The sequence below is a fragment of the Tarenaya hassleriana genome, unplaced genomic scaffold (genome assembly GCF_000463585.1).
Source record: "Tarenaya hassleriana unplaced genomic scaffold, ASM46358v1 Cleome2, whole genome shotgun sequence".
Lineage (NCBI taxonomy): Eukaryota > Viridiplantae > Streptophyta > Magnoliopsida > Brassicales > Cleomaceae > Tarenaya > Tarenaya hassleriana.
In genome coordinates this window covers 9,015,310-9,027,810 of record NW_010965372.1, presented here as the reverse complement: position 1 = coordinate 9,027,810, position 12,501 = coordinate 9,015,310, and the positions used below count along the sequence as shown (strand labels likewise).

The following is a 12,501-nucleotide window of genomic DNA, read 5'->3' as shown; positions in this document are numbered from 1 at the left end:
AACCATCTACAAACACAATCATGCTTAACTCGCATCGCACGAGCAAGTTACACACATGGCACACAACGTGCATATATCCCCATGGTACAATCACGCGTATCACGGCATACGGTCCTTGCCGATCTACCGTTTAACGCATGCAATACTACCCGCAAATAATCACGAAATAAGTTTCTCTCGTGCCAATATCACACTCCTCACCGCGACACGGAACTTCTTTGCGATAACCGGAACGATTGGTCTCGATCGTGGAGATTTGCCCTTTGGTGGTGGTTTGGTTCGTCCCTTACCCAATCTGGTCAGGTCCGGATCAACCTCTTTGGTCCTCTCTTTCCCGGATCAACAGTCGTTTCTCCCTTTTATTCGAGTCTGGTCCGGCGGACCAACCCTCGGTCAAATAAATTTACAAAAACACTAAACTTAATTGACTTTTTTATAACTATATAAGAAAATTTTCAAAATTTATATATTTTTATACAAAGTTACGTAGATTTATATGAAAATTTTTAAAATCTATGTATTTTTATACAATATTAAAAGTTCATTTATTTATTTATCAAATTTTAAAAAGTTTCTGTTTTTTTTTTCTATACTCCCTTTATAATATGAATTTATTATCATAAAATATGTAGTTTTTAATTTGATAAATATAATAGTTTTTTATGTATGTACAAAGATATGATTTATTTAGATTTTATAAATAATTAAGATTTTGATAGCATTAAAAATTAAGGGATATTGGTTGTTTTTACCTAAAACTATAAACACATACAATATATATAATTTAAATGTAATTTAGGTATTTATATTAATTAAAAAATCAGATAAAAAGGCGAAGTCACAAAGACGTAATAAACAAAGGTTGAGACAGAAGAATGGAAAATCCATGCGGGGATCAAATCTGACACACCCATTTCTCTCTCTTTTTCGATCCAATCTCCTTAGATTTTTCTTCGCAAACGAAGCGAACTCGAAGGGATTCTTCTCCTACTCGTCTGTCACTTCTTCATCCACCGGAGCGTCCTTTCCTCTCTTTCTCCATCCCTTCCTCTCCGGCGACGGCGATGCCTCGGCCGCGTCATTTCCGGTCCATATGTCTCGCAATCTTTCTCGGGAGCTTGTTGTTGTTCGTCCATGGCGACAGTAATCCCTCCGATGTGTCTACGATTACTCCCATCAACCGCGATCTCTACCACTCCAGGTGATTTTCGCTTTTCTCTCGCGGATTTGATCAAGGAACTCGAGATTTTGTTTGATAATTCGTGGTATTTCTTGTTTACTGGAATTGCAGTTCATGCGATGGGTAATTTTTGCCGATTCTGTGTTTTCGTATCTATTGAATTTTGGGTTGTTTTTTTTTCGTAAAAAATTTTACTCAGTCAATTTAGAGTTGTTAGATGGGATTCAGCGCTCACATAGTCGTTGAACTAAAATTTACACAAGCACAGATATTCATGTGTTATTGATTCTATGAACAATTCCAGAACTGTTACGCACTGATCGGCTCGGTGAAAGATTACCTGTCGCTCTCATCGATGTAGTGGCTATTTCGTTATTTACTGTGCCAGGCTAGCGTTGAGTTTCAGGTGTTGTCGGACTTTGGGTTTCTACTCGATCACGATAACTGATCTGCTACCATCTTGTTCATGGTTTTGTCTTCGTAGTGGTGATTTAATGGAGCTGATAAATTCCTTGGTACACCGTCATCCGGATAAGCTCTCTGTAAGTGCCATTGTCATCGTAGTTTTCCTCTTCGATTTTTTTTTTTCAGCATTGTAAGTAACATAGTCAATCTTTGTGTACAGCTTGAGACGATAAAATCTGGAAACAAGGGTTACCAGGCCGAGCTCATGGTGGTTACATATTGTCGAGGTGGCAGAGAGATTGATGACCGGTCGAAGTTTAGGATCCTTCTTGTAAGTTCCTTCTCTATGACATGTATTGCAAGCTGTGTGAGCTATTCAACTAGGAATCCCTTCTCCTGCAGACTAGTTGGAAATATTCGAAGTACCTAGAATATATGAAGTTTCTTCATAATTTGGTCATTTCTGTTTTTTTGACAGATAAATTCCTTTTCTTCCAGACTTTTGGGCAGCATGGGAGAGAACTAATCACCTCGGAACTCGCCTTCCGAATTCTGTCCATTTTGAGTGAGGAACAGTTCCTACCTAAGACGGATCGAGCAACCTTGAACAGCACCCTAAGCAAGCTTATCATAAAGGTAAGTTTGCCAATCTCTGCAGTCCCATTTTATTGTTCTAGGATTTGATTGATTCAGTGATTCACCAGACGCTGCATTTATTTATTGTCAGCTGGTGCCTATAGAAAACTTGAACGGACGTAAACGTGTCGAAGCCGGAGATCTTTGTGAACGCAGAAACGGTAGCATCATCTGTCTCTGTAATATTGATGATTAATGAATGCTCAGTTGCTTAGTGTTACGTATTTTACCATCTCTGTTAATGGCAGGAAGAGGAGTTGACCTAAATCGAAATTGGGGAGTTGACTGGGGCAAGAAAGAAAAGGTATTTCTTGCGTTTCCTTAAAATTCATTGTATCTTATTCTTATTTCGAACTCTTATTTTAGTTGCCTTTTCCCCCTTCCTCCAGTGTGATGTAATTTCAATGCATCACAGAATTTAGTCATATTAGTCTTTCCTGCACTTACAGGACTATGATCCATATGAAGAGAATCCTGGAACTGCTCCTTTTAGTGAGCCTGAAGCTCAAATTATGCGAAAGCTGGCAATATCATTTGACCCTCACATTTGGATAAATGTCCACTCTGGAATGGAGGTAACCTCTCTCTCTGGCGTTTTCCTATACAAGTTTGTAATTCTTAACATGGAAGAAAGGTGATTACTGTTCTTATGTTAAATACTGGAGAAGTCGTGCGAATGATGGATTGCGTTAGCGTTTGCATAGATCTCATGCGCTAATCTTGGTCTGGTCTAGTTATATGTTCCTCCTGTATTCTTCCGGTGTTTACTGTTTATATCTCATACAGTTGGGAATGGGATTTGCTTTTCATGTCTTCAGGCTCTGTTTATGCCTTATGACCATAAAAACACAACCCCAGAAGGACTGCCTTCAAAGAAGATGAGGGCGTTGCTTGAGCAACTGGATAAATTTCATTGCCACAATCGCTGCATGATTGGCTCAGGCGGAGGCTCTGTTGGGTTCGTTTCAGTTCTAGTGATCCTATGAACATGTTTCTGAAAAACGTTTGTGACACATGTTGTTGACACTTTCTTAAGTGATCGCTTGACACTCATTATTCATGTCAAACTGACATATTTACTCCGGTTTAGGTATTTGGCACACGGAACAGCCACAGATTACATTTACGATGTTGTGAGGACACCGATGGCCTTCACCTTCGAGGTATGTGGCCATCTGTTGGGCTCTAATGAAATCATCTCTTTTCTATGTTTTATAACTTGTCATCATCACCACAGATCTTTGGAGACAACAAAACTTCTTCAAGAGATTGCTTCAAAATGTTCAATCCCATCGATCTACCCACTTTCAATGTATGAACATACAACAGTGATTTTGTTGATGCACGTAAACTCTCATCGCGATATGACAACTTAAACACTTTCATTTGGTGTTTCTTCAGAGAGTTCTCAACGACTGGTCAGCCGCATTCTTCACGATTTTCAAACTGGGACCGCTTCAGTTGGACGAGAATAGTTCAAAGGCCGCATTGTCGCATTTGGACAAATGGGTATCCATAGACGAGTACCTAGATGGCTACTTGATGGAAAGGAGGAACCGATACGGGAAAAACATGGAAGTGATCGATGTTGGGATGCAGGAAATAAAAACGTACTTCAGACTCTTCTTGTTATCCTCGGTACTTCTGATGTTCATGTTCTGTTCCAGGATAGCAAAGAGCAAGTACAGTAGAACCTCCATCCCCATCATGCCTTCGTAACCCCCCTCCCTCTGAAAACCTGTAAGTTATTAGCGGTTTGTGCTCTGAATTATTCGCGTTAGTATAGGATTCTTTCGGTTCCGAGCTAAGACCGTAATATTCTTTGGAACGATATGATACGATTCTAAATTTAAAAGGAGCCATTGGTTAGAATTTTTATAAACCTCTCCATTTGTACAGTATGATGAATCAATGAATTTGTCTTGAGTTGTTCTCTTTTCTTTACAAAGCTGCAGTCTTATATAGAAAAAAAAAAAAGGTTTTTTTTGGTTCCTCTCTACCGTGTGATCCGTATCTCTGAATATTTCTCAGAAGCTAAGTAACCATGAAGGATTGCGACATGTATACATGCATACACACACATACATTCGCATACATACATATGCTTGTATATGTACATATATACATACAAACAACATGTGTATGCTTGTATATATTCCTACATGCACACATATGTACATATATATACATACACATACGTATACGTTATTCAAGTTGTCTCTGCAAAGGGTACTCTGTCGGTTTCCGACGGAAAGCAAGCCCTAGAGAGGCTTCATGTTTGTTTTCAAAGGGGACCACTCGGATTGAGATCAGGTTTCTTCTTCTTCTTGATCTATTATGTTTGGTAACAAGCAGGACGATGACCAAGCAATGGTCGTGTGTTGCATTCTTGGAAAATTAAGTTAAGGATCGTCAAGATTACATGTTAATATGAACTAAATATTACACGAAACCTCCTACGACGCTGAAGAAAAACTATATAAGGTTTAGAAAGCATCTTCTTTTATCCAATCCTTGGTCAAAATCTGGCATATGATCTAAACCAAATTGAAAAGCACTTAGAAACTAACATTAGAGAAACTTAACCCAATTTGGTTAGTTCAATAGGTGAGATGGGAATACAAAACATAAGTTTCACTCCGAATTCGAGTATCAAGTTGGAAGGAGAGTGTAGGAAATTAATAGACACACATACAAGTTCATGAATTAATATTATACAAAATTACAAGTTTAGAAATTTTCAGGTATTTTCTCCTAATAACAACGATAAATTATATCTTGATCATCTATTACTCATCACACGTTTCAATAACATGCTCGAAAACAAATTTGATGATCATCCTATTAAAGACAACATTTGATTGTGTCAAAAAAATTACTCCGGATATTGTAATGATATGAGATTTAAAGATTGTAACAAACAATCATATGAAATTAGTCCACCTAGTAATATTATATGGATCTGTTGGGTTGTTATTCCAAATAAGAATTTATATATATCCAATATATACGATCATCTTATAATCATAACAACACTTCATGTCAGTTTAAATTAATCATAATTCCTATAATGATAGCTTATTAGAGAATTTAGAATTATTCAACATAATAGTTCACTAACCAATGAACACATAAATTGAATAATAATAATATGTTTATTAAATGAACGAATAACATCAGAAAATATCTCATCAATAAAATTGTTTATCCGAAGAACCGAACAAACATCTTTGGCATCATCATCTGAAAATTTGCGGTTGAAAACTTGGGAAGATATTTCGTCCAATAAAAAACGAATGGAACACTAATAATATCCACATCCATTTTGGGCATTTGTTACCGACAAATGCATACAATTCGCATTCGTTTTGGGCATTTGTTAGGTGAAGGGCCTCAAAAAACACGTGAGGGTTTATAAGTAGGTTTAATGCTTACCACGTTTATAAAATCTTTATGAAATTTGGAATCATGTGTGTGTGGCGATGGTTTGAATTGTTTTAAAATTACGCAATTAGGAAACAAAATACAGCAAAACGTGAAAATGTTATAAATATTTACCGTAAACTAAAAAATAAATTTTACAGTTGTGATTTAAAATCTACAAAAAATAAAACTCGTATTCACTCAAAAATCTATACCTAATGTGTAACAATTAATCCTATGAGAATTTACCAAATAAAATATTTAAAAAATGATTATCTAGTCTTTAAAATTTAAATATCTTTCGGAAACTTTTTAGTCCACAAATAGATAGTGCAAAATAATGCTGATGATGTATTATTATTATAATCAAATTTCAAATTTATTGACATACTATTAAAAAAAAACTGATTATTCAGTTTTTAAATAGCTTTTCCAAACCTTTCTAGTCTCCAAATAGATAGTGCAAATAATAATATTAATAATAAATAAAAACTAAAAATCAGTTGGAAAGAATAACTTCATGTCATTTATACTTAATAAAATAATCAACTAATCTTTTTTTCAAATTAAAGTTTTTTACTGATTTTTTTTCGCGTTTTGTGATATCTCCTGTGGGAGTTATAAAAAAATTCTTAAGCAAATTTCTCCATCTCAACTAAAAAAAAATCAAAGAAACTTTGCAATTAATTATCCCCAAAAATAATCGATGTGACAAATGCTGTCGCGATTGTGGAATGGAGGAGGATGCACTGAAAGTCATAATGACATTAATGCCCACGCGACCAAAGTGTAATTAACCCCCTCGGCCCCTCCTCTCCCTCTCTCTCCTCTTCTCAAATTAAAAGTGTAGTTGCATGTTACAATTTATTATTTTTTTTAATAAAAATCATGATTATTTTTCTTGTTTTACTAAGTTTTCATCTTGTTTTTATTCGTAACTCTACATATTAATTAATTTAATATTTGATCTACTTTGCGAAAATAATATTCCAATATATCGAATGTTGAGACATTTTCATGTTTGTTTTATTAAAAAAAAATATGTATTGTGTGTTCCGCTTGAAGATGGTATGGTTGCTATTCCAGGAGTCGGGTTCCCTGTGGGTGGCATGGCTGCGGAAGCACGTCCTCCAACGTACTCTTTTGTGAAACTTTAAGAAAAGATCACATTGAATTATTAAGGATAAAAATTTTAAAAATAAAAAGAAAAATAAAGAAGTGAGCGTATGTTAACAATAACAGGTAGGGATTGTGAAAATGCTTCTTCGGCCGGTGGTGAGATCATTCTTGCGTTGCTCCTTGGGCGATGGTAAACAAGCTTCTTTTTGGTTTGATGATTGGACAAATTTAGGTCCTTTGATTGAGTATGTAGGTGATAATGGTCCGCGCTTGGTGAGGATTCCACGGCAAGCCAAGGTAGCTGATGCAGTCTCGTCCGCGGGGTGGTCGCTACCAGCAGCAAGATCCCAACGAGTGCTGGATCTCCACATCAAGCTATCTACAATGCGATTGCCAAGCACCGCCCACGGCCCTGATAGATTCGAATGGAAGCAGAGAACCAATGTGTTTGCCGGTGTTTTCTCCTCTGCAAGTACCTGGAAACTTCTCCGTCAGCCATCGCCGGAAGTACCCTGGCACGCTCTAGCTTGGTTCCCCGAGGGAGTACCTAGATATGGCTTCATCCAGTGGTTGGCTTTTCGTGGTCGTCTACCCACGCTCGATCGATTGTACCGATGGGGGGCGGTTGCAACCTCTTCCTGCCTTCTTTGTAGCTTGGAGGAGGAGTCTCACTCCCACCTCTTCTTCCACTGCAGCTATAGTAGGCAAGTCTGGTACAGTTTCGCTCGATCCATTTGGAATATGCCGCCTCTAGATTTGCATGCCACTATGGATTGGATGCGTCGCCCAGGAAATGTCCAGTCCCATAATCGGCGTCTTATCACCCTTATTTTGCTGCAATGCTCGATTTACCTGTTATGGTCGGAGAGAAACGCAAGGATCTTCAGAGGGGAGTCATCGACGGTTGTCTCGCTTTGTGGTAAACTAAATGCCATGGTCCGTAACTGCATACTCTCTCTCCTCGGCTCCTCCCGTAGGATTGATTCGACTCTTCTATCCGATTGGTACTATCTTACTCTCTATCCCCGATAGCTGCTCCACATGTTGTTTTTTATTGACTGATATGGTGTCTAGTTAGAGACACATGGGTATTCATTTTGTAGGGTATTCGGTCCTATCCGGTTATGTATACGAACTATTTTTATTAATATACATTTAACTTTTATCAAAAAAAAAAATATGTATTGTATATTGAAAGCTAAACAGCTAACCTTGTTTTAGAAAATTAATTTACAAAACTGGTTTTTTGTGGGTTTTTTCTAAATAGAATGTGAATTATAGAAATGTTGGAAACTCAAGTTACTTCTTATGCCACTTTACACAGTGATCTGAATAGTAGAAACGGTAAATAGCGATGTAAAATAAAATTAGAGTAAACTAATTATAAAGGGGAAATAACCAAAATACTGAGGCGAACATATGTATTCAGGCGATCCCCATAGAAGCCGTAAAACATAAACTTGCCGCACTTATTACACAAACACTGGACATGACATTCATGCGTATGCGACAACACGCACCCTTCTTTCATCAGTAAACCTTCTTGGGGACAAGCCTGAGATGCTCGGCCTTATGCATGGCGACTCCGGTCATGACGTCCATGTTGATGTCTTCAGGTTTCATGCCGGGAGGGAGACTGAAATCGAACTTGTATAGAAGATTCGCGTAAGGAATCTCGAGCATGGCCACCCCTAGACGCATTCCCGGGCACATCCTTCGACCGGATCCGAACGGGATGAGTTCAAAGTCTGTACCTTTGAAGTCTATGTCCTTCTCGAAGAACCTCTCGGGCCTGAACTCGTCCGGGTTCGGGCCCCATGCGTTGGTGTCCCTCGAGACGCCCCACACGTTGACGTTGACCGTTGTCCCCGCCGGAATATCGTAGCCGGCGATCTTGGTATCTTCAATGGTTAAGCGGTTGACTAGGAGAGGTATCACCGGCTCGATCCTTAGGGTTTCTTTCACAAGGGCTTTGAAGTAAGGTAGATGTTGGAGGTCGTCTTCGGTTACAAACTCTCTGTCTCCTACCAAGTTTCTTATTTCGGCCTGAGCTTTCTTCATCACTTCCGGGTACTTTTGGAGGTACGTCATCCCCCACACGACAGCTGCTGCCGCCGTGTCCGTTCCCGCCACCATAATGTCCTTTTAAGACCAAGAGAAGGTATTAGTTCAAGGTTGGGAGTCCCCGTCTTAAACAAAAACTGCAACTGCGGCCTTGTTATTGGATGTCGATGTAAGAACATATATAAGTACGTATATATGAAGCGTGTCAAAGGTATTTAGACATACCAAGATTACGGCTTTGACGTTCTCGAAAGTAAACTCGGTGGAGAAAGGCTGGTTTTTGTAGATATCCATCAAGATATCGATCATACTCTCCGTTTCGGGTTTCACCCTGTTCGGGTCAAGCGTCTCGTCTATAAGTTCTTGCAAGTAGGTGTCCTGAAGTTCGAAAGCCTCTTTCATACGTGACGAGAGTCCGGTGATGTCGTCCAGAAACTTAAACCATGGGAAAATGTCCGAATAGAACATCAACCCGAAAATGGCTTGCGTCCCGTACAAGATCTTGATAAACCTCCTCATCTCGGCGCCGTCCTCGTTGTACCTCTTCCCGAACGCTTGTCTACACACGGTTGAGTTCGTGTACGACAACATAAACTCGCTTAGATCGAAGACTTTGTTTTTGGCCGCAGCTTCCTCCACTTTTGTTATCATACGCTTTGTCTCCTCCTCCCTAACGTGACGGAAACTGGCCACGCGGCTCGGGGAAAAGAGATGAAGGATACTCGTCTTGCGCATCTCACGGTAATAGGGAGTGTAGTTGTTGAACCCTAGGTCACGACGGTCGTACGACATGATCCTCTGGCCACGGTGCTCGGGCCGGTTGGCGAAGTTAGCGTCTTGCGTCTTGAGGATTTCCCTGGCCAATTCCGTGGACGAGACCACGACCATTCTCCTACAGCCGAGATTGTAGGAAATGATGGGTCCGTACGTTTTGGAGAGGCCGTAGAGGAAACGGTGAGGGTTTTTGCTCGAGATTTGGTGGAGGTTTCCGATGGTCGGAAGTGCCCGAGGACCGGGAGGGAAGTTGTAACGGTGTTTCCCCGGTTTTTGGGAGAGGAAGAAGACGAGAACTGCGACCACTGCAAGGATTGTCAGTATGAGATCGACCATATTTGGTTGTGTGTTGAGAAGTCGCTTTTTGGAGGTTTCGCACTCTTGGTGAGTGTAGGAGAATGAGCGAGTGTTTTTTTTTTAAATATAGAGTAAGTGGTGGACTAAGTGACAAAAGATCAAAAGATAACAACATTATTTCCAACTCATGTGTTTAATACAAAAAATCTCATAAAAATGTGGGAACTCTACAAAATATATCAAAAAATATCTTAATTTGTAATTTGATAAATAAATATAACAAAAAGGTTGGAATATATCAAAAAAATATTCCGTTTCTTCAAATCGAAAATAATTATATATATTGTCCTTAATAACACTATCAATAATTCTAATCAAATTGTTTAAAATTATTTCATATATGAATTGTAATAAATTTTAATAATCTTTATTCGAAAGTAATTTCATATTTGATCTTAACGACGTAATTGATGTATAGAAAATTATTTTTACTTTCAAGAGTTGAGGTATTTTTATAGTATATTTCAATATTTAGTTTATTTATTTACCAAATTAAATGTTTCTGTGTTTTTTTTTATTTTATAAAATTTGGATATTTTTATTAATTTTTTCAATATTTTATTTTAGAGATATTTGGGGTACTACCTTTTCAGGAATTCATGGTATCCACATAAATATTGGTTAACTTTTTAAACGATTCGGATTTTCTGAGGTATAAAAAATGATGTTTTAATTTTAGCAAATTCATAATTTAGTCTATGGATTTCACTGCATCCACGTCCGAATGCCAACTATAAAAGGCTTTAATGAGCTGAATTATTATCAAGGGAAAATTATTTAATTTATCTTGATTAAAAATTAAAGTATTTCAAATATGGTGCCTTTAAAAAGTAAAATTTTTGAAACTGATCTTAAATCTTGTGTATGATATTTTTCAAATTAAATTCAAATCGAAGGATAAGATGCTTTTAAATGAAATTTATAATAACAACTTATATAAAATTGGAAAAAAGGGAACATTAAAAAAAATATAATTTACTAACATATATAAGAAAAAATTTCAAATTCTCAAATACCATATAAATATCCTCAAGTTATCAAAATGTTTTGAGGTTTAAAAGCTTTCAAATTAAATTGCTAACCAATTAAGTGATAACTGATAGTAACGCAATCGTAATCACATTGATTGCGGTCGATTATGATACGTTTGTTTGTGATCACGAGAAAAAAATATTTTATAGCAATTGTATTTGTGGTTAAAATTATCAAAAAGAATATCATTTTATTGTATAATATAAAACTATTTTTAAAAAAATATTTTTTTAATTAATTTTATATAACAATTAATTACCTAATTTATAAATAATTAATTATAAATTTTTAGAATATATTTTTTATCAATTTAAATTTATTTTTCTAATAAAAATAATTTTAATATTTAAAATATTTTAAAATATTTATTGATAAACCCAATTAATACCGAACATAATATCAAATAAAATAATTAATAACAGATAATTAAAATAAAAATATATATACAAAACAAAATATATAATAAACTAAAACATAATATTATTTAGTTCATAAAACATAATACCCAAAAATAAATCAAAACACAATACAAAAATCATTAATATATATATAATATTTTTACAAAAAAAATACGAAATGTAATTACACAATTGAAATGAAATAAACATTATAATGACTAGAATTAACGACGAATCCAATATCTCTTGAGCAATCATGTTTCTAACATTTGTCATATACTTATAAGTTGTGAAATCATAGAATCGATCATCGTCGATATCATAGCGTGATGGAGTTGTATTTCTAGGGGGTTCATAAACATAATCCTTTGTAGTTTCAGCACCACTAAAATGAATATCTTCTTCACTACAATTTCGAATGAAATTACGAAGTGTTATAAAAATTGCAACAATCTTTTCTTGTACTTTTATACTATAACGAGGAGGACCCTTCAAGATTTTCAATTTTCTATTTCAAATTCCAAATATTCTCTCAATTACTAAAACGAGAAATTATATCCTGATTGCCATGGTTTCTCAACTATAATAGTTATATCTCCGCAAACCACATCAAAAAATGGTTACTATTTACGTTTTCAAACGCATATTAATTGTTAAACCAAAATAAACTGATATGTGTTCGGCCGGGTTAGTCAGGGTCGGTGGTAGAGGGTTTTAAGGTAAAACAAAATTTTCACATAATTATCCAACATTATGATTATTGAAAATAGCTGTGCATGCTTAGTCCGACATTAAATCTGTTTCTTGCATTTTATGTCACTACAAAGTGATTTTATTGTTTGGGCTTAGAATAAGCAAATAGCTGCATACTTAGTCCGACTAGTTAAAATCTCTCCCCTTCAATGTCGAGAAATCTCGTATAATCGGTATGGTTTAGCATCTGATCGGATCAGGACCAAACCGATTAAACCGGTGATCTTTGGTATTGTGAAGACCCGGCCGGTTTGGCTTCGAATAGATTCACATGAGGAGGAAACAATCAGATTAATATTCCATCAATTTCCTGATTCTTTTAAAATGTGAATGATCTAAATCAAAGGAAAAGAAAAAGGG

The 12,501-nt window shown here is 36.3% G+C and overlaps 2 protein-coding genes across 2 annotated transcripts; one reads left to right on the top strand and one right to left on the bottom strand.

Moving 5' to 3' along the window:
• Nucleotides 1-864: 864 nt before the first annotated feature.
• On the top strand, nucleotides 865-4,161 carry LOC104813172 (zinc carboxypeptidase). Its single transcript, XM_010540717.1, has 11 exons — nucleotides 865-1,201; nucleotides 1,665-1,722; nucleotides 1,806-1,916; nucleotides 2,084-2,221; nucleotides 2,313-2,382; nucleotides 2,470-2,525; nucleotides 2,671-2,796; nucleotides 3,040-3,179; nucleotides 3,312-3,384; nucleotides 3,459-3,533; nucleotides 3,623-4,161. The coding sequence occupies exons 1-11, from the start codon at nucleotides 1,065-1,067 to the stop codon at nucleotides 3,938-3,940; spliced, it is 1,302 nt and encodes a 433-aa protein (XP_010539019.1). The 5' UTR covers nucleotides 865-1,064; the 3' UTR covers nucleotides 3,941-4,161.
• Nucleotides 4,162-8,092: 3,931 nt separating this feature from the next.
• Nucleotides 8,093-10,012, bottom strand: LOC104813171 (cytochrome P450 83A1-like). Its single transcript, XM_010540716.2, has 2 exons — nucleotides 9,053-10,012; nucleotides 8,093-8,905 (listed from the first exon to the last, which is right to left on the bottom strand). The coding sequence occupies exons 1-2, from the start codon at nucleotides 9,935-9,937 to the stop codon at nucleotides 8,294-8,296; spliced, it is 1,497 nt and encodes a 498-aa protein (XP_010539018.1). The 5' UTR covers nucleotides 9,938-10,012; the 3' UTR covers nucleotides 8,093-8,293.
• Nucleotides 10,013-12,501: the final 2,489 nt, after the last annotated feature.

Coding starts and splice junctions, on each gene's coding strand:
- LOC104813172 (XM_010540717.1), top strand. CDS start 1,065: ATGCCTCGGCCGCGTCATTTCCGGTCCATATGTCTCGCAATCTTTCTC. Junction 2,797..3,039: donor ATGTCCACTCTGGAATGGAG/GTAACCTCTCTC, acceptor TCATGTCTTCAG/GCTCTGTTTATGCCTTATGA. Junction 3,180..3,311: donor TCAGGCGGAGGCTCTGTTGG/GTTCGTTTCAGT, acceptor ACTCCGGTTTAG/GTATTTGGCACACGGAACAG.
- LOC104813171 (XM_010540716.2), bottom strand. CDS start 9,937: ATGGTCGATCTCATACTGACAATCCTTGCAGTGGTCGCAGTTCTCGTC. Junction 8,906..9,052: donor ACGTCAAAGCCGTAATCTTG/GTATGTCTAAAT, acceptor TGGTCTTAAAAG/GACATTATGGTGGCGGGAAC.